Source organism: Ustilago hordei (assembly GCF_900519145.1).
Source record: "Ustilago hordei strain Uho2 genome assembly, contig: UHO2_contig_30, whole genome shotgun sequence".
Lineage (NCBI taxonomy): Eukaryota > Fungi > Basidiomycota > Ustilaginomycetes > Ustilaginales > Ustilaginaceae > Ustilago > Ustilago hordei.
Genome location: NW_024545258.1, coordinates 1 through 17,655, shown reverse-complemented (window position 1 = coordinate 17,655; position 17,655 = coordinate 1). Strand labels below are relative to the sequence as shown.

Genomic DNA, 17,655 nt, shown 5'->3' with positions numbered 1-17,655 from the left:
ATAACTAGTTATCACTTCAGCATAAGTATATATTAGTTTCAGTCAGCATAGCAGCAATCTATCAAGGTTGCTCCTCATCATAGTGTGTGTGTTGTATCACCACTACCTGATGTCTGAAGGTGCCCCATAGCAGGTTAGCAGTCCAGATATAGATAGAACCAAAGGCAGTAGTCCACTGCAGTCTGGGGATCACTTCAAGCATCAAGTCAACACACTGGACACTTGTGTTGACACCACCAACCTTATCACCAACACCATCAACCTCATCATCATCAACACTCACACCAGTCCTTGGCATCATAATAACCTACATATTGATATTGATCGTGCCAAGCTACCCCTGAACGGAGTGTCCACAGAGGTCAGCCAAAACCTACACTAGTATATACAATGAATGCCACCTGCTGTCACTGTGCAACTTGATAGTTGCCGAACAACTAGCTCGACAAGACAGTTACTGAGACAATAGCTGTTGCACAGTTTGATAGTCACCAAGTATCTCGACAGACCGACCTGGGTTTCAGGCATGAGACCCCTGACATTGTTGACCATGGAGAGCTGCCTGTCAGTGAGGGTCAGGCCAGTGGAACAAGAGGCCTCACAGGAGACATGTGACTCAGGGTTATGAAGCTTGACAAGGTGCTCCAGCTTGAGTTGATCACGTTCAATGAGGAGGACCACTTCGACCAGGACCCAGGCAAAGGAGCATGACATGGAGAGGGGTGGGGACTCACCAGCTGGGGCTATGGGTTGGGAAACAGCAAGGTCAAAACCCATGAGGTGGGAAGGAGGTTGGGGTGGGGCAAAAACTGGAGATGGGTGGGGTGCCAGCTGGGCAGCAACAGTTGGCACCTGAGATGTGCAGATGCTGGCCAGGAGCTCGCTAAACTGGCCATTGAGTCATTGTTCAAGGTGGCGAAACTGCTGCTCAACCTGTAGTTCCAGTGCAACCACCAATGACGCCGAGGCGAGGGCAGGGGGCAGCCCAGTCAAAGGGGATGGGAGGGGTGCTTGCAATGTCTGCAGTGAGCAAGAGCAGGAGCAGATGTCCTGGGATGGGAACGACTTGGAGTGTGGGCAGCTGGGAGCACTGGGGTCCATGGTGAGCAGGGTCGGGGGGGGGAGGTATGCCCCAGCAGGAAGTACAGGCTTGCACTTTGCCACCTCATCAGCCAATGAAATTCAGTATGATCAGCTGGATGTGTTTGCAGCAGTAGCAGTGCTTGCTATCCAACATGGGAAGCAGAGGCCACACCTGCCCAAGGAGCAAATGAGGACAGAGACAAAGGAGAGGGAGGAGTGGAGGAAGAGAGAGAAGAAGGATGAGCTTGAAGAGCACTGCACAGAGCCAGTGTGAGGGTGAGATGATGGTGAGAAGGGAGGAGTGGTGAGAAGGGAGGAGAGGTGAGATGAGGCAAGTGATTGATGAGCTTGCTCACTTGCTGCGCAGCGAACGCGCGCAGGTCACGTGCCCCGTACTCCGATCACTGAAATACGTGTCTGTACCAAACACGACTCTAAGCCGTTCAGCATCGGGCCGGTTCGGTTGTTCAATCTGCACCCGCTCATTCCAGGAAGCAATCACTCAACTCTGTACGCAAGGCCATCCAGCAATTGCCAAGATCTGAGATAGATCGGATTCAGTAAAAAAAGACAAACAAGAGAGTGCGCCAAAAGGTGACGAGCTAAGGCTAGTGCTAAAAAGAGTGTGTTTTATTTTGTTTGCGAAAGTGAAGCTTTGCCATACCTCGAAGAGTTAGTTAAAGTTTTCGTGTGATTGATGATGATGGTAGTAGAGAGAGAGCGAGAGAGCGAGGAGAGAGAAGGAGTCTATATATATACAAAAGAAGAGCGGCAGAGAGCCGCACTGACTGTGGAACATAACAAAGCATTTGTCTTGAGTAGGTTGTGACACATGTGGTCCGTGCTCAGATGCTCAGGCCTTTTACTCGGCCGTAAGCACTACCTTCACTGTCTCTACGCTTTGTGTAGCTTTTATATACTTTAACTGAGTTGAGCCTCTTCGGAGGCAAATTGTGTCTTTAGAAAGAGAAACGCAAAAGCGCAGGGTTGAGTGCGACAGGGTAAAGGATGTGAAGGATCGAAGTCAGCAAAAGGGGCCAGAAGATGAAGAAGCCTTGGATCTGCCACTCCAAAGGCAGTACGTTGCTCAGCTGGAACACGATCACAGCGGCAATGCAGGCGATCGCAAGGATCAAGGTCTTCCAGAACCTCTTCAGGATGATGGGGATCTCAATGAAAAAGTTGCTGTCCTCCAAGTCCTTGATGGTGGCACCCCAGCTCATGTTGTAGCCAACAAGGTGTGCTAGCAGTGCGGTAAGCACGTGGTACGAGAGACCACCGAAGAAGATGAACATGTAAGGGATCCAGATGACGTGCTCCTTAATAAGGGGGAACAGACCGTCGACCTTGGCACGGTACCTTGCAAGGATCTGGCCGACGTTACCTCCTGCTGTGAACACAACCACCACAGCGACCCAGATCTGGAAAGGAGCAAGGAACAAGGGCAACAGGCTCGGGTAGAACCAACCTTGGACGAGGTAGAGAGCAAGGGTCAGGGGGAAGGCACAAGCTATAGCGTAGTACGAGAAGATGTAAGAGCAGGCAGAGAACTTGTAGTGCACCGGCGCGTTGCTGAACAGGAAGGTGCGGAAGAGCTTGGTCAACGGTCCACGGTAAGGCCATTCCCAGATGCGGTGGAAGATGAGCTCCGAGCAACCGAAAGCGTACTTCTGCCATCTGTTCAGCTCGTCGTCACAAGTTAGCGACACACCCTCTTCGAAGCCGTTGTTTGAGTAGGTAGCCCATCGGGTGATGTAGCCGCTCATCAGCAGACGAAGGGCCATGTCGAAATCTTCAGATACGTGAGATTCGGACCAGATCTTGCGAATACCATCCTCAGGGTCAATGAAAGAGGCTTCCTGCATTGCCGACCATCGAAGAATAGCGTTGTGCCCCATGAAAGGAGCCATGTCTCCTGCAGCGACCATGTACGAAATGGCAAAGTTGACGAGACGAGTGAAGAAGGAAATACCAAGCTCGAAGTAGCTGTCTGAGACGATCATGACACCGGAGCAGTGCTGTAAAACACCAACGTCGGGGCACTGGACCATCTCAGAAGCAGCATCGAGCAGGCAGTCCTCTGGAACACGAGTATCAGAATCGATGAGGAGAACCAAGTCGCCAATTCGAACGTTGCCCCGGGCTTGAGCAAGAGGGTGAAGCTCGGGGAGGCACTTTTGCAAGCATTTGTTGTAGAGATCCGTTTCATCGGCTTCAGTCCAAACGGCAAGTGCTTGAGGTGTTTGGCGATGGTGCTCGGATATGGTCTTCTCCACAGCCAGCGAGAGGTGGCAAGTGAAGTTGAGGTTCGAAGCTTTCTTGAAGCGACCCTTTCGAAGGTAGCCGTCTATGCCGTGACCTGGTCGTGCAACCCAGCCGATGTTGTTCTTCTCGTAAAACTCGTGGCGGAGAGCCTGTTCAGCCTGGGAGACGAGTTGCATACCGTCTTCCGAGACAATGATCGAAGCAGTACCACCTTGAAGCTCGTAGGTGCTGATTGCCTTCTTGACCGACTCAATGGTAGGGATAAGCACACCTTCCATCGACTCCTTGTAGACTGGCATCTGGATCGTGATGTGAGGAAGCTGGCTACTGATTCGTGTGGGAGGCTTACCCGAATAGTATCGAGAGTTCTGGTGGATCTGACGGATGGGACCGAGGATCTGGAAGATGACACCGATTACATTGTCACAGAAGAACATGATGACGGGGAACATCAAGATCGTGAGAGCAGCTAGACCCATCTTGGCCCAACTGCCGTCAATGAGTGAATACTCGAAGAGCTTCGAGATGAAGAGGAAGCACAGAACCACGTCCAGACCGACAGCCAGACCGTGCTGCAGCGGAGCCTGGTAGTTGAGTGGTCTCTCCTCCGTAGCCGGCTTCTCTTGCTTCTCGGGATCGCTGCCCGTGTTGTTGCCCCAAGGCGCACCGGTGGCAGAGCGGGCACTTTCTGGCGGGCCGTTGAGGGCGTGAGACTCGGAGAAAGGGTTCGAAGGAGTAATCGAGTGAGCCTCAGAGCCTGCACCAGCACCGTAGAACGGTGTGCTGTGACCTGCACTCGACAGGGATCGAAAGCGGGCCTGGTTCTGGTTGAATTCGCTCATAGCCGTGTCAATGACACTCGAGCTAGAGGCAGCCGCCACAATATTTCTCGAGTTGTTGGCGAACGAGCTTCTCCAGACGAACTTGATCATCTTCTCCTCGAGGTCTTGTGCACGCTCCTCGAGCTGCTCGACGTGATCGCACCAGGTGACCACAGTATTTTCGCGGCGAATGAAGCAGGCGTTTTGCGCTTTTCTCGCACCAGCGAGCTGCTCCATCGTATCGACCACCTGGATGTGTTGAGAGGGAGTGATCGGGATCTGCTCGGTACCAGGAGCTAGTCGGGAGTTGATGGCAGAAACGACAGAGGAAGTGATGGTCATGGCAGCCTCAACGTTGAGAATCGCCACGGCACGGCAGAACAAGCCGAGTCGCTCGTCTGTGGCCGGACAAACCACATACTGTCCCTTGGCGAATCGCAGAGCGACACCGCTGCCAATGTCTGGGTTCTCGCAGAAGAAGTTGCGTCTGCTGCAAGATTTCCAGAGATGGGCAGCCATGATTTGGTAGCCATCGCGGGCATCGATCCAGGCCTGGTCTGCGCTTGGAAGGATACCATTAGAGTTTGAGCATTCAGGTCCCTTTTCCTTGTACTCGGACTTGATCGACTCTGCGTATTCGCTCAGCTGGCCTGCGCGACGCTCGGACATGGGAGGGGTTTCAGGCGGGCTCGAGGCCTCCCTTGAAGGGAGGTGCTCTTTCTTGCGGAGGAGATTGAGCATTCTTGGAATTGCTTGGTGCCTTGAGATGGGAATGGGGGGACGGAAGGAGCGAGAGGGTGGGGCTAGTGCCAGCTTAGCCAGGAAGGTGAACTGAACTTCTTGCAGTGCTTGTTGGGAATACGAGCTCGAAGCTGCGTCTGTCAGCAGTACTTTTCAGCGACAGTCACGTAGGGCAGAGAAGGGGAATGAGAGGAGGGAGAGTGGGAGGTGTTGGTGATGGGGGGGGGATAGACAACAGTTCTCGAAGGAAGCATTGCTACTTTAAAAGAGTTCGAGCCCGACATCTATCAAGCAATTGTGAGGGTAGCAGAGAAAGAGAGAGGTGGCCGCTGTGAGATACTCTTGAGAAGAATACTGGGACTTGCACCACAAAGCCTTCTTTCTACGCCGACTGAAGGGTGAGGGGGGCGGGAGGCGTTTTCCAGAGAACAAGGTACGCTCGACAAGACTCGCCGTCGGCCTGCGTTAGGGGGTGTCGGTGCTGAAAACCCAGAAGATGGAGATTAGCTTGCTGCATTGATTGACCCAGCTTCTCCTTGTTCTTTGGCAATGCAATGGTGTTCTGCAAACAAACCCCTGTGAAATAAACAATAGCTATTCATTATAAAGAAGGCCTCCTACCGCAAAGCAGCAGCGAGAGCGAAGCGAACTGGCAAATGCACAATGAGCGAGCGAGAGGCAAAACGTCTGGCCTTTCCAACTCGGAACTGTTGGTCGCAACCAGGCCTGTCAGCATTAAGCCAGCTGACCTCGGTCTGGATACAACTGTTCTAGGCCAGCAGAGCTGTACACTTAGGCTCATTCGGCAAACGAAAGTTCGAGGCACATCCGCACATTGACCGCCAGACGCTTCTCCCCGCAGCTGCTGCTCTAGATGGGCAAGATCGACAGGCGAGAAGCCTGAAGAGTGGAGCAAAGATTTGTCGGACTCAGGTCAATGTCTCAATGTCTCAATGTCTCAGTTGATCATGAAAGAGTGGGAGATTTGCGGACCAGTGGCCGCATTCCGGCCTCCTCGTCGGCACAGTATGGTCTGAGCCAGAACACGGAACAAGACTCACCGAAGCAGGTTGAGTGAGACATTGTATGGATCACTTGTCCCTTGGTCTCGCCATGGTGATGGATGAGTGCATATAGCTGTACTTTTCTGCGAGGGAGGGGGCTGAGCCCATCCACTCTACATCTTACTATATATATATACTTATCTTATCTTATCTGGCTATAAGCGCAGTAACAGTCTTTCCTCAGTATTGTCTGCAGTTGCAATCCAGGCATTGCAACTACTTGGCGTGTGTGTTGTATCACCGCTTCCAGACGTTGTCGATACCTCCATTGCCACTACGGCACCTCAACCAGTGCCATCATAGGACTGTCCGTGTTACATGCGCAGGCTATATGCGCGTTGTAAGGGTGTAACCAAGTGGATTGCGGGAAGGAGGGTCTCGAGGGAAGCTAGTTTAAGTACTAGCTTCCCTACAGACCAAAGATAGCAATCGAACTTTTCTTGTGCCGCATCTATTCGCCCGAGAGAGTCGCCCAGGCGTGACAGTGCGCCCATCAGGAACACTCGTGCAAAGAGCCGCGAGCAGAAGGGACAGAGTACGAGCATCTTCCAACCGGAAGGATGGACAGGGTAAATTCAAGTTCGGTGGGCTCGCATGACGATGTCAATCAACTCCGCCAGGCGTATATTTAAGCCCAAAATCCAGACCCAGGAATCAATGTGTTTGGTCCGGCTTTTCAAACGTCAGTTTCATAAACTAGCTTTTTATTCATATTTTCCGTTCAAAAAAAAAAAGAAAAAAGAAAAAAAAGAAAAGAAAAAGAAAAGAAAAAGAAAAGAAAAAGAAAAGAAAAAGAAAAGAAAAAGAAAAGAAAAAGAAAAGAAAAAGAAAAGAAAAAGAAAAGAAAAAGAAAAGAAAAAGAAAAGAAAAAGAAAAGAAAAGAAAAAAAAAAAAAAAAAAAAGGTTGGATTTGATTTATCGACATTGGATATGGTCCCTGATCATCGATGCCTTTGCCTCCCCGCTGCAAATCATACACATACATACACACACATCTCAGAGATAGACACTGTCACTGCACAGATCAATGCCTTTTCAAGCTGAGGTTTGCCCTTGTCTCACCCAAGCCCGCCTCGCTTCTTCCTCTTGTCCGAGTCCGCGTGCGCCTTCGCCCGAGTCGTGTTCCTTCCAAGCTCAGGTAGGCTCGTGTATGGCCGACAGTGTTGCGCGCAAAAAGAGCAGACTATGAGAACTTATCGATGTGAGCTCTATCAACGTGCTGTGCCCGAACTCCATCCTACCCTCGCCGCCGCTGCTGTTGTTGTAGCGGACAAAGAGCAAACATAGCCGCTTCGCTTCAAACGAATCGAGCGGCGTTCTCAAATCTTGTCAGCTTTCCGCCTCTTTCACTTAACCCTCCAGACCCTTGCCATCGCCTCATAACGGCCTTCCGTCGACATTTCTCTTTCTTTCTTTCCCATCCACTCACTCCAAAGTCAACCTCCTCCTTGCAAGAAAACTGCAAGACCGTGTCCTGCAAGAACGTCTCTCCCCCAAACTTAGCTTCGTTTTCAACCTCTGTACAGCAAAAAAAGTCAAGATGAACCGCACTGTCGAGCTTCCACCCCGAGCTTCGGGCGAGGAAGAGATTGAGCAGCTTCGCGAGCTCCCCACGCCCAACAGCGAGGTTTCTGGCAGCCAAAGTACGCACGGCAGCTACTTTGGTAGCGCCGGTCTCACATCTCCGCGCACACGCAAGCACAGCTTTGGTGTGCGTGAGAATGGCTCCATGTCCATGTCCGCGTCTGGCTCGATGCCTTGGACAGTGAGCAACAGCTCATCTTTCGGAAGCAACAGCAACTCGCACTCTCCTGACCGTTTCTCATGGTCTGGCCACCAGTCTTCCCACAGCTCGATCGGTGGCGGCGACCACGGCGACGGTGCTCAACCTAACAGCTTTGACAGCTACAGCAGAGCCTCTGGTTATGCAAGTCCCTCGGTAGAGAGCCACTACACAGGAACCATGACTCCTGCTGCTGGTCTGTACAACGCTTCCGCCAACACTTCGTTTGCCAACGTAGCACTCAAGTACCGCAAGTCTTTGGCACAACGTGTGCTGAAGGAAGACGAGAAAGTCGAAAAGCCTTGGTTGGAAGACAAGAAGCGCAGGTCTTCCGATCGCAAGGCCTACTGGACTTTCATCTTTGGTCTCTCCTTCGGTCTGGTTGGCGCCATGCTGCTCATGTACTTTGCCTATGCCGGCGTGCCGAAGGGCAAGTACTGTCTTGTGCTCGACGAGCAGTTCGAGGGAGACACGATCAACAAGGATATCTGGTTCCACGAACTCGAAACCGGCGGATTTGGAAACGACCAGTTCGACTGGACTACCGATTCGACCAATAACTCTTTCGTTCAAGACGGAAAGCTCTACATTGTTCCCACTCTCACTTCGGACGCCCTTGGTGATGCAGCCATTACCAACGGCTACACCCTCAACCTGACCCAGGCTGGCACCTGCACCGCTGCCAACAAGACTGACGCCAATTGCGCCGTCGCATCTAATGCTACCACCGGTCTCATTCTCCCTCCCATCCAGTCTGCACGATTGATGACCAACTTCTCGCGCACCATCAAATACGGTCGCGTCCAAGTCAAAGCGCGCATGCCCACCGGCAACTGGATCTGGCCTGCTGTCTGGATGATGCCCAAAGACTCGGTCTACGGTCCATGGCCGCGCTCGGGTGAGATTGACATATTTGAAGGCCGCGGAAACCTCCCTACCAACCGAGACAGCGAGGGAACCAACAAAATGTCCTCCTCTCTCCACTATGGTCCCAACTACCTCTTCGACGGATACGGATTCGCAACCAAGACGCGCAACCTTTGGAGGAATTGGTTCAACCAGGACACCCACACTTTCGGTCTCGAATGGACTGAAGACAAAATCTGGACCTGGGAAGGAACGCGGGTGTTCAAAAACCTCCAAGTTGACTACGCCTCCGGGTTCTGGAAGCGTGGAAGATTCCCTAAGCAGATGGCTAATGGTACTTTGCTTAGCAACCCTTGGGCTGGTGTGCAGGGTGAGAGCAAGAACGCTGCTCCTTTCGACCAGGAGTTCTACCTAATCCTCAATGTTGCCGTAGGTGGAACAAACGGATACTTCAAGGATGGATTGCGAGATGATAAACCTTGGTCCAACGATGCTGAGAATGCAGCAGGGCAGTTCTGGCAGGCTAAGGACAAGTGGTTACCTACTTGGCCTACCGATCCTAAGCAGAGAGGTATGGAGATTGAGTACGTCAAGATGTGGCAGAAGTGCTAAGCAGCACATCTGTCGCTCGTGATTGTGTCTTTTGTAGATAGTCTTGCTAGTTTTGGTTCGGTTTCACTCCATATAGCAACCTTGCTTTCACTCTCCCTCTTCGGTCTTGCTCATGTTCTCTTTGTCCGCACGTAATACACTCTCACATTCGCTTTCAACCAAACAATTCTATCAAACGATCCTCTGTGTCCTTCGTGCTGCGGTTTGTGTTGCATTGAGGTATTCACTGCACGAATCCTGGACGATTCCGTAACCTCTGCCTCTGCCCCTGCCCCTGCCCCTGCGCCGCACCATGAAAACCCGAAGCAGCTCTACTGGACCCCAAGCCTATTCCAGCCCCCGCTACTGATCCTCTAAAACTGCCAGGGACCTCGATATGCACATCTGACCCAGGCGCACTATCGGTGCCTCCGCCTCCGCCTCCACCTCCGCCTCCACTGCCGCTATTGGCACGCAACAAAGCGGCCTGTGTAAGACTAGTGGCATGTTGAGATGGCTGCCCACCGTACACGCCAGCAGCATGCGCACGCCAAGCTTCGACGCTACCTATACCACTGGGCAGTGTCATAGCCGCGGCGCCGTTGCGTATTGATGAAGACGAACGTGAGTGTGGTGGTCGTGCTTGTCTGTCCGAGTTAACGGTGGAGGAATGGAACATTTCTTGTCGAGCTGATTCGAGATGGCCAGGTTGAATGATGGATTCGTCGGTAGGTTCGATGCCGGTGTCTACTTTCATTTGACCTGCTGTTGTTGGTGAGTCTGTTCCTGCGGCGTGGCCGTTTGCTGTCATGCCGGATAGATCTGCGTTTGCGTTGGCTGCAGCTTCTTCGCCTGCCCTCGCTGCAGCAGGAGAAGGGACAAGATTGGGAAGAGTGAGGCTCCAATATCTGGGCCAAACAAATCGATCCATGATCCACCCTCGCAATCTTGATATCAAGAGTTGTTCGATCTTGGGAATGTCCTGCAGCTTTGCCCTGGAGCCTAGCAAGCTCGTTGCTGATGCTTCGAGTGCAAAGTCTGGGTGCAGGGAGAAGTGTAGCTGATGGCGTGAGCGAGGTGGTGGTTGTTGTTGCGATCCTTTGCCTGCAGCTGGTGCAGCGGTCGGCAGCACTGTAGCGTCCGGGTCAGAGGAGAAGAGCTCCACCGCTAGAATTCCCGAAAACCTGACAATCGTGAGACTAAGCGAGACGGGCAGCACGGCGAATCGCGGCTTGGGGAAGTTGATCAACAGCTTTGTATCAATGGCAAGAGTGATCTGATCCGAGTAGTCCAGATCAATCTCTATGCGTGTACGACCAGTAACATCTGCAGGCCGAACGCGTGCATTGGTGAAGATAGGGTAGGCATCACCAAAGTCAGCCTCGGTAACGCGGATGGGATCCAAGAAGGAAGAAGAGGCGCGGTTGAGGATCTCTTCCATGAGATCTCTTGCTGTTCTCTCCTTCTCTGGCTCGATCTCGGTTGGATGGACAATATCGTTGCTGCCGAAATGAATAGCTGGTGACCCATGTCTTGGGCTAGCATAGTGAGAAGGAGGATGCGGCGAGACACCACCAGCGAGCACATCTTGACGATAGCCAGCTATCGCTTGAGCAAACATGACGTTAAGCCAGTCCGTACTCTCTGCGAGGTGAGATGAGATGTCATATGCGGTCTTGTCGAGGATGTTGGCAAAGGTAGAAGCTCGTGTGTCGGAGGAGATGCGATTCGATTTGCGCAGAGGGTTGGTGGAGCTAGAAGGTGCTGAGGCGGTGGTTGCTCTACGAGCATCCTGTAACAAAGCTTTAGCATGACGCTTGGACCGACGTTCTGAAAGCTTGAGCCGCATCAAGCGTTCCTTTTGAAGAGCGGTGGCAGAGTCTTCGAAGACGACATATCGAATGAGGAGAAGAGCAATGATGACCATTGAGATCTGACCAACGATTAAGCCCTGAGTGAAGGTCCATTTTGAGGGCGAGGGTAGCATAGAGAAGTAGGTAGCACCAGCTTGCATGGGACGCTGATGACCCATGGCATATGCCATTGCGGCATGCTGGTCTGGTTGCTGCATCGCCGCCATCGTGTGCTGCTCTCTTGGCCTGAAACTAGAAGGGAACGCAACCGAATCGGTGCTGGTCACGCTTTACCAGCTAAAAGCTTTGATGACGAACGCCCAAGACTAGAGGCAGAAAGCCGTGCACGCAACAGCCATGACTAGAAGTCGCCGAGAATGACGTCAATGAAGGCTATGTGAAAGAGAGTTGATGGTCAAGATCAACACCAAGCAACGACGTTGCACAGATTCACATTGAGACACTTCAAGAGATCGGCGATCTCTGCGGGGTGGGGGACGGACAATCGATCGGCGATTTCTGCTTTCGTCCGATAGATTTGGAAAGCGCGACACGCCGAATTGCTTGGGAAGAGAGGAGCCAAGAGGCGTTTTCTGTTGTGTGCTGCCGTTTCTTGTGGCGATGGGAGTTGAAGTTTTCGTATGATTGATGATGGTGCTAAGTACAGATGCGAGTCAAGAATTTTCAGATTTTCACTACTTGTGCATGTTCGGTGCACATGCACATGTGTGGCTGCGCCCTCTATTCCACAAGCCCTTTTACTTGGCCATGAATATTACCTCTATGCTTTGTGCAGCTTTATCTACTTCAACTCCCCCCCTCAACAGCATATGTACTCTGTTCATTGTGCTGTTGCTGTTTGACACATCCTCCATGCTTCAGTACTGTTGCATAGCTTGGGGGTCCCATACCATGCACTGCTGGTATTTGCAGATGTAGCCCAGATCATGCTTGTTGCATCGCTTGCCTCCCAATGGGCTTGGTGAGTATGTCTGCTAAGTTTTGTGTCATGTCCACATACTTAATCTGCACCTTTCCTTCTTGGACATTGTTGTGAACAAAGTGATACTTGGTGTCAATGTGTTTGAGCTTCCAGTGCTGTGCTGGGTCCTTACTCACCTGTATGCAACCAGTGTTATCTGAGTAGACTGTCGGGGTCCCTGTAGCAATGCCAATTGAGCATAGCAATTGCTTGAGGAAAAGTACCTTGTGTGTTGCCTCTGTGGTGGCAATGAATTCTGCCTCAACAGCAGACAATGATACACATTTTTGTGTTGCTGACTTCCAGGCTACTGGGTTCCCATACACCAATGCCACTGACCCTGAGGTACTCTTTCTCTGTACAGTGGCATCGCTTGCCCAGTTTGCATCACTGTGTGCAACCAGTGGCTCTTGCAGTTCACTTGCTCTATAGACCAATCCCACCTCCTTTGTGCTTTCGAGGTAGCATAAGACCCATTGGGCTGCCTGATAATGTTCCTGTGATGGTTCTTGCATGTGTCTGGTGAGAACTCCTACAGTGAGACTAAGATCAGGCTGGGTGCTGTTGGCAACCCAGAGTAGCTTGCCAACAATCACTGGATACTCCTTTTGTTGTGCTGTGCTTGCAACAAGGGTTCCCTCCAGTATACTCTGCATTGGAACCATGGTTGGCTTTGTACATTTGTCCAGGTGCTTTGCCAGCACTTGATCGATGTACCCTGACTGACTGATTGTCATGGTGTGCTTTGCACAGTCTTGACTAATTTTGATGCCTAAGAAGTGAGAGACCTTGCCACTATCTTCCATCTTCCATTTCTGGCCAATCTGCTTCTTGACCTTTAGCACTGTCTCCAGTCATGGTGCTATGACTAATGTATCATCAATGTAAATGACCACAATAGCCATATCTTCACCCTGTCCTTTAATGTAGATGCAGGGGGTGCACTCTACCTGGAAGAATCCCATGTGTCGCAAAACCCTGTCAAATTCCTGGTTCCATTCTTGACTGGACTGCTTTAGGCTGTACAGGCCCTTGACCACTTTGTATACCTGTCCAGGTGCTACTCCTGATCCCTCCAGTGGTTTCATATAGATCACTTCTTTTAACCTGGAGTTTAAGTAGGCCATTGTGATATCCAGTGCATGCACCTCCCAGTCATTCTGTACTGCTAGCACTAGGATAGCTCTGATTGCTCTGAGGGGTGCTACTGGGGAGAAGGTTTCCTGGTAGTTGATTCCCTCTCTCTGTATGAAACCCCTTGCAACCAGTCGTGCCTTGTGCTTTATGGGCACACCATCAGCATCAAGCTTTAGCCAGAGCACAACCTTAGAGTCCATGAGTGGTACTCCTGGTGGGTGATTCACCACCTCCCAAGTCCCCATTGCCTCGAGTCCTTCCAGCTCTTTTCATATTGCCTCCTTCCAGAGCTGGGTGTCCTCACCATTCATTGCCTCTCCAAGTGTTGGGTCCAGGTTCAGCACCACTGTGTTGGCAGTGCCTACTGTGCTGTCTATGGCTGGCAGGAGGTCCTCCACCATGGCCTCCAATCTGGTCTCCTCCTCCACTGTGGTTGGCACAGCACCCTCCTACTCGACTTCCATGGGCTTGCATGCCTCCTGCTGGCAATCACTCCATCCTTTGTCTTCATGGAATGTTGCTGAGTTGCTCCATTGAATTGATGTGGGCTGGTCCAGGTTGCAGAACTTCCATGCTTTGTGCTTGTTGTCATACCCAATCATGATGGCTGGCTTTGCTCTAGCCCCATACTTGCCTTGCTGGTCCTTCTGTTGAACATGGACCCATGCCAGGCACCCAAAAACTCGCAGCTGTTGGGCCAGTTTGTGTGCAGTGGTTCTGTAAAAGGCCTCATGGGGAATGGTCTTGGTGGCTGACGGGGTGAGGTTCATCATGTGTGCTGCTGCTGTGATTGCATACAGCCACAACTCTCTGGGGCAAGCTTGACCAATGAGCATCAAGTGCATCTTTTCTTGGACCAATCTGATCACTCTCTCTGCCCATCCATTTTGGATGCTGATCCCTGGGATGCTCTTTTGCCACTTGAAACCCTCTTGAGTTTGCCAGTCTTTGGCTGCTATGCTGCACCATTCTCCTCCATTGTTGCTGCAGAGCATTTTGAGTTTCCTGTCCATTGCCCATTCCATCCTGGCTATCCACCTCCTCAGTGCCATGAGTGCAGCACTCTTGGTGCAGAGTGGTTCCATGTAGATCAGAGAGGAGAAGTCATCCACAGCAACTAGTGCATAGTGGTAGTTGGCATGACCTTTGAAATCTGTCATCAGGTCTATGTGTACCAGCTCTAATGGTGCTTCTGTTCTTTCTGACTCTGATTGGCCCATCCATGCTTGAGTCTGTTTTCCTTGGCTACATGTGTTACAGCACTTTGACTCATGTCCCATTTCCTCATCAGTACCTAGGTAATGAGCCCAGATTTGTCTCATTTTGTCTTGTCCTGGGTGTCTGAGCCTCTCATGCCATAGGTAGCTGTCTCAATGCTTTGTGTCCTTATAGCCCTCTGGGGCATTATCTAGTTTTCCTGTGTTCTGGTTGTCCTCTGGGACATCATCAAGTGTCTCTTCCAACTCCAGGGCTAGTGCCTTTCCCTGCATTTCAAACTGCCCTTTTCTTCTGTTCCTCTTGTATTGTATTTGTGTGCCATCATTTTGCTTAATGATGGTTCCAAACTCATCAAAAGTTACCTGTGCACCATTCTCGATCAAGCCTTGTACTGATAATAAATTAGAATTAAGTTTCGGCACATAGAGCACATCCAATAGTTGAATGGTTACATTGCCAACCTGAAGGGAGGCATCTCCTATGGCCTTCACTTGAAGCCTTTCATTTCCAGCTGTACAGATCTGACCGTCCTTGCTCATTGAGGTGAGTAGCATTCTTTCATCATTCACCATGTGGTGCATTGCACCTGAATTGACAATCCAGGTGTCCAATGTTGGTTGCTCATCTCTGCCAATTGCTAGGAGGGTGCACCTGAGTTCCTACCAACTTGCTTCTTGTGCTGGATTGGTGGTGGGTCTGTCCATACTTGGTGCAGAGTTGTTGTTGGTGTTCGTGCAGTTGCGAGTGATGTGATTAGGTCCTCCACAAGCATAGCACTTTGGAGGGGCCAAGGGGTTGCAAGGATTGTGCCTGCCCCTGGGTCCTTGCTCCACCTGGTCCATGCTTGTGGCAACCCTTGCTGCTCCTCTAATATGGCCAGTGACCTCACCATCCTGTTGCTTCTTTGCTAATGCATGGTAGGCTTCATCATACTTACAATCTGGTTTGGCTGTCTTGAGGGCATCAACAGGGTTGGCGTAGAACCAATCTTGTGCTGTGCAGCAGTATAGGGTGGATGTCAGGGGTCTTGCGCCTGAAACCCAGGTCGGTCTGTCGAGATACTCGGTGACTATCAAACTGTGCGACAGCTATTGTCTCGGTATCGATCTCGATGAGCTTATCACTCAGCGACTATCAGTTGCGCGATGGGTGGCGTTCGTGTATATACTATCATAGGTTTCGGCTGACCTCTGTGGACACTCCGTTCAGGGGTAGCTCGGCACGATCAATATCAATGCTTCGATTATGATGACACCAAGGTCTGGTGTGAGTGTTGATGATGATGAGGTTGATGGTGTTGGTGATAAGGTTGGTGAATGTCAATGATAATGAGGTTGATGGTGTTGGTGATGAGGTTGGTGGTGTCAACACGAGTGTCCAGTGTGTTGACTGATGCTTGCCTAAGGTGATCCCTGGACTGCAGTGGACTACTGCCTTCGGTTCTATCTTGATCCGGACTGCTAACCTGCTATGGGTGCCTTCAGACATCAGGTAGTGGTGATACAACACACACACTATGATGAGGAGCAACCTTGATAGATTGCTGCTATGCTGACTGAAACTAATATATACTTATGCTGAAGTGATAACTAGTTATATGGTGAGTAGAGTGGATGAGGATCCACTCGACCTTTGATGATGAGAAAGCATGGTTATATACCTCTTCACAGCATTGCCAGTGACGCTGCTCCTGCTCTCTCTCTCCAGAGAGTACCTTCTTCATCGAGTACTGTTCAGGAGGCCTCTCCTCTTGCTTGGCACCCCTGTGTCTCTTGAGCTGTGTCGACTCCTTCGACACTGCTCCTCCTCCTTACTATCCTGCTGCTTGTTTGGCACCCCTGTGCCTCCTGAGTGGTGTCGACTCCTTTGACACTGCTCCTCCTCCTCAGGACCTGCTTGCTGGTGTCCTATACACTGCTCCTTCTCCTTTGACTGGTGACAGTTCCTTTGACTCTTGTCTCTCGAGCCCCTGAGTGGTAACCATCTGAGCTTGGTCCTCTTCGTGGCTGTGCCTGCTCCTTGAGCTTGGTCCTCCTCGTGGCTGTGCCTGGCCCTCCTCGCATATGGCTTGGCCCTCCTTTGCATGTGAGTCCATAGGAGTCCATGGTCTCCATGGAGACTGCACTATGACCATGCTCTCTACTGGTATCGACTAGGTCTTCGATACCTGTGCTCCTTCCATATGAACCAGTGACCCTCCTGCTTCTTGAGCATCCAGGCCTATGACAGTGGATTTCTTGAGGTCCTCGTCGAGTTGTTTCCCAAGTCATGCAGCATCATTCCAGATGGAGTCCAGTTCCTTGCCTAGCCTGACAACATCATGATTGTACAGATGTACAGTATGGATGTGGTCCTGCAGGCCTGCTCATTTTACTGCATCATTCAACATTAGCACCTTCTTGAGCTTAGTGTATAGTGTACTACCAAGTTGGACATGTTCATCCACACCCCTAATGGTGTATGTATTGATGCGGCTCTCTGGACTGTGATCACAGGAGGTGTGGATAAGACCTACAAGTGCCTTGTCCAAGTCCTTGTCATACCCCTTGCTTCCCAGTGCTATCTCACCATACAGGATTTCCTTTGCATTGCATACTCATTGCAGACAGTTGATGAAAGTAGGCTCCCAGGTGTGCCAGTTGCTATTGCTAAATTTCTTAATATGGGCAATTGAGCTCGAGACATCCTTGGGAATCTTTTCTGTCTCTCCTCATGGGGTTTGATTGCTAATGGTGACAAGACCCATCACCCACACTATTGCTTCCTCCACCGTCAGTGCCAGGTTTGCTAACTGTAAGATTCTAACTACCTGCATGAGCCAACCCTCCTCTCGACCATTGCCTGCAGCTGCAGCCACTTGATCATCATCTCTCTCATCCCTTCCAGTCTGCCCTGCTCTTGTTGATGGCAGCATTATGCTAAGCATTGGACTCTTGATGTGTTGAATGTTGTGGGTTTGAGCCCCACATTGGGAGCCAGTTGAAGTTTTCATATGATTGATGATGGTGCTAAGTACAGATGCAAGTCAAGAATTTTCAGATTTTCACTACTTGCACATGTTTGGTGTGTGCGTGTGTGTGCTGCTGCACCCTCTATTCTGCAAGCCCTTTTACTCGGCTGTGAATATTACCTCTATGCTTTGTGCGGCTTTATCTACTTCAACTATGGGAACGCGTTTCGCCCTGAGAAATTGGCACTTTGTTGCCACCGCACGGAAAGGGCAGAGGGGGAAAGGACAGAGGGGAAAGGA

General features: G+C 51.0%; 4 protein-coding genes across 4 annotated transcripts; 1 reads left to right on the top strand and 3 right to left on the bottom strand.

The window, feature by feature from the left end:
- Positions 1-2,042: 2,042 nt before the first annotated feature.
- Positions 2,043-4,688, bottom strand: UHO2_07447 (uncharacterized protein; the record flags this gene model as incomplete). The annotated part of the gene is made up of 1 exon (XM_041555114.1): positions 2,043-4,688. The coding sequence occupies one exon, from the start codon at positions 4,686-4,688 to the stop codon at positions 2,043-2,045; it is 2,646 nt and encodes an 881-aa protein (XP_041411048.1).
- A 2,826-nt stretch (positions 4,689-7,514) lies between these two features.
- Positions 7,515-9,236, top strand: UHO2_07446 (uncharacterized protein; the record flags this gene model as incomplete). The annotated part of the gene is made up of 1 exon (XM_041555113.1): positions 7,515-9,236. The coding sequence occupies one exon, from the start codon at positions 7,515-7,517 to the stop codon at positions 9,234-9,236; it is 1,722 nt and encodes a 573-aa protein (XP_041411047.1).
- A 223-nt stretch (positions 9,237-9,459) lies between these two features.
- Positions 9,460-11,295, bottom strand: UHO2_07445 (uncharacterized protein; the record flags this gene model as incomplete). The annotated part of the gene is made up of 1 exon (XM_041555112.1): positions 9,460-11,295. One exon carries the CDS (start codon positions 11,293-11,295, stop codon positions 9,460-9,462), a length of 1,836 nt encoding a protein of 611 aa, XP_041411046.1.
- A 718-nt stretch (positions 11,296-12,013) lies between these two features.
- Positions 12,014-14,509, bottom strand: UHO2_07444 (uncharacterized protein; the record flags this gene model as incomplete). Its single annotated transcript, XM_041555111.1, has 5 exons — positions 12,014-12,228; positions 12,400-12,898; positions 12,947-13,452; positions 13,492-13,614; positions 13,681-14,509. The coding sequence occupies 5 exons, from the start codon at positions 14,507-14,509 to the stop codon at positions 12,014-12,016; spliced, it is 2,172 nt and encodes a 723-aa protein (XP_041411045.1).
- Between the last annotated feature and the right edge of the window lie 3,146 nt (positions 14,510-17,655).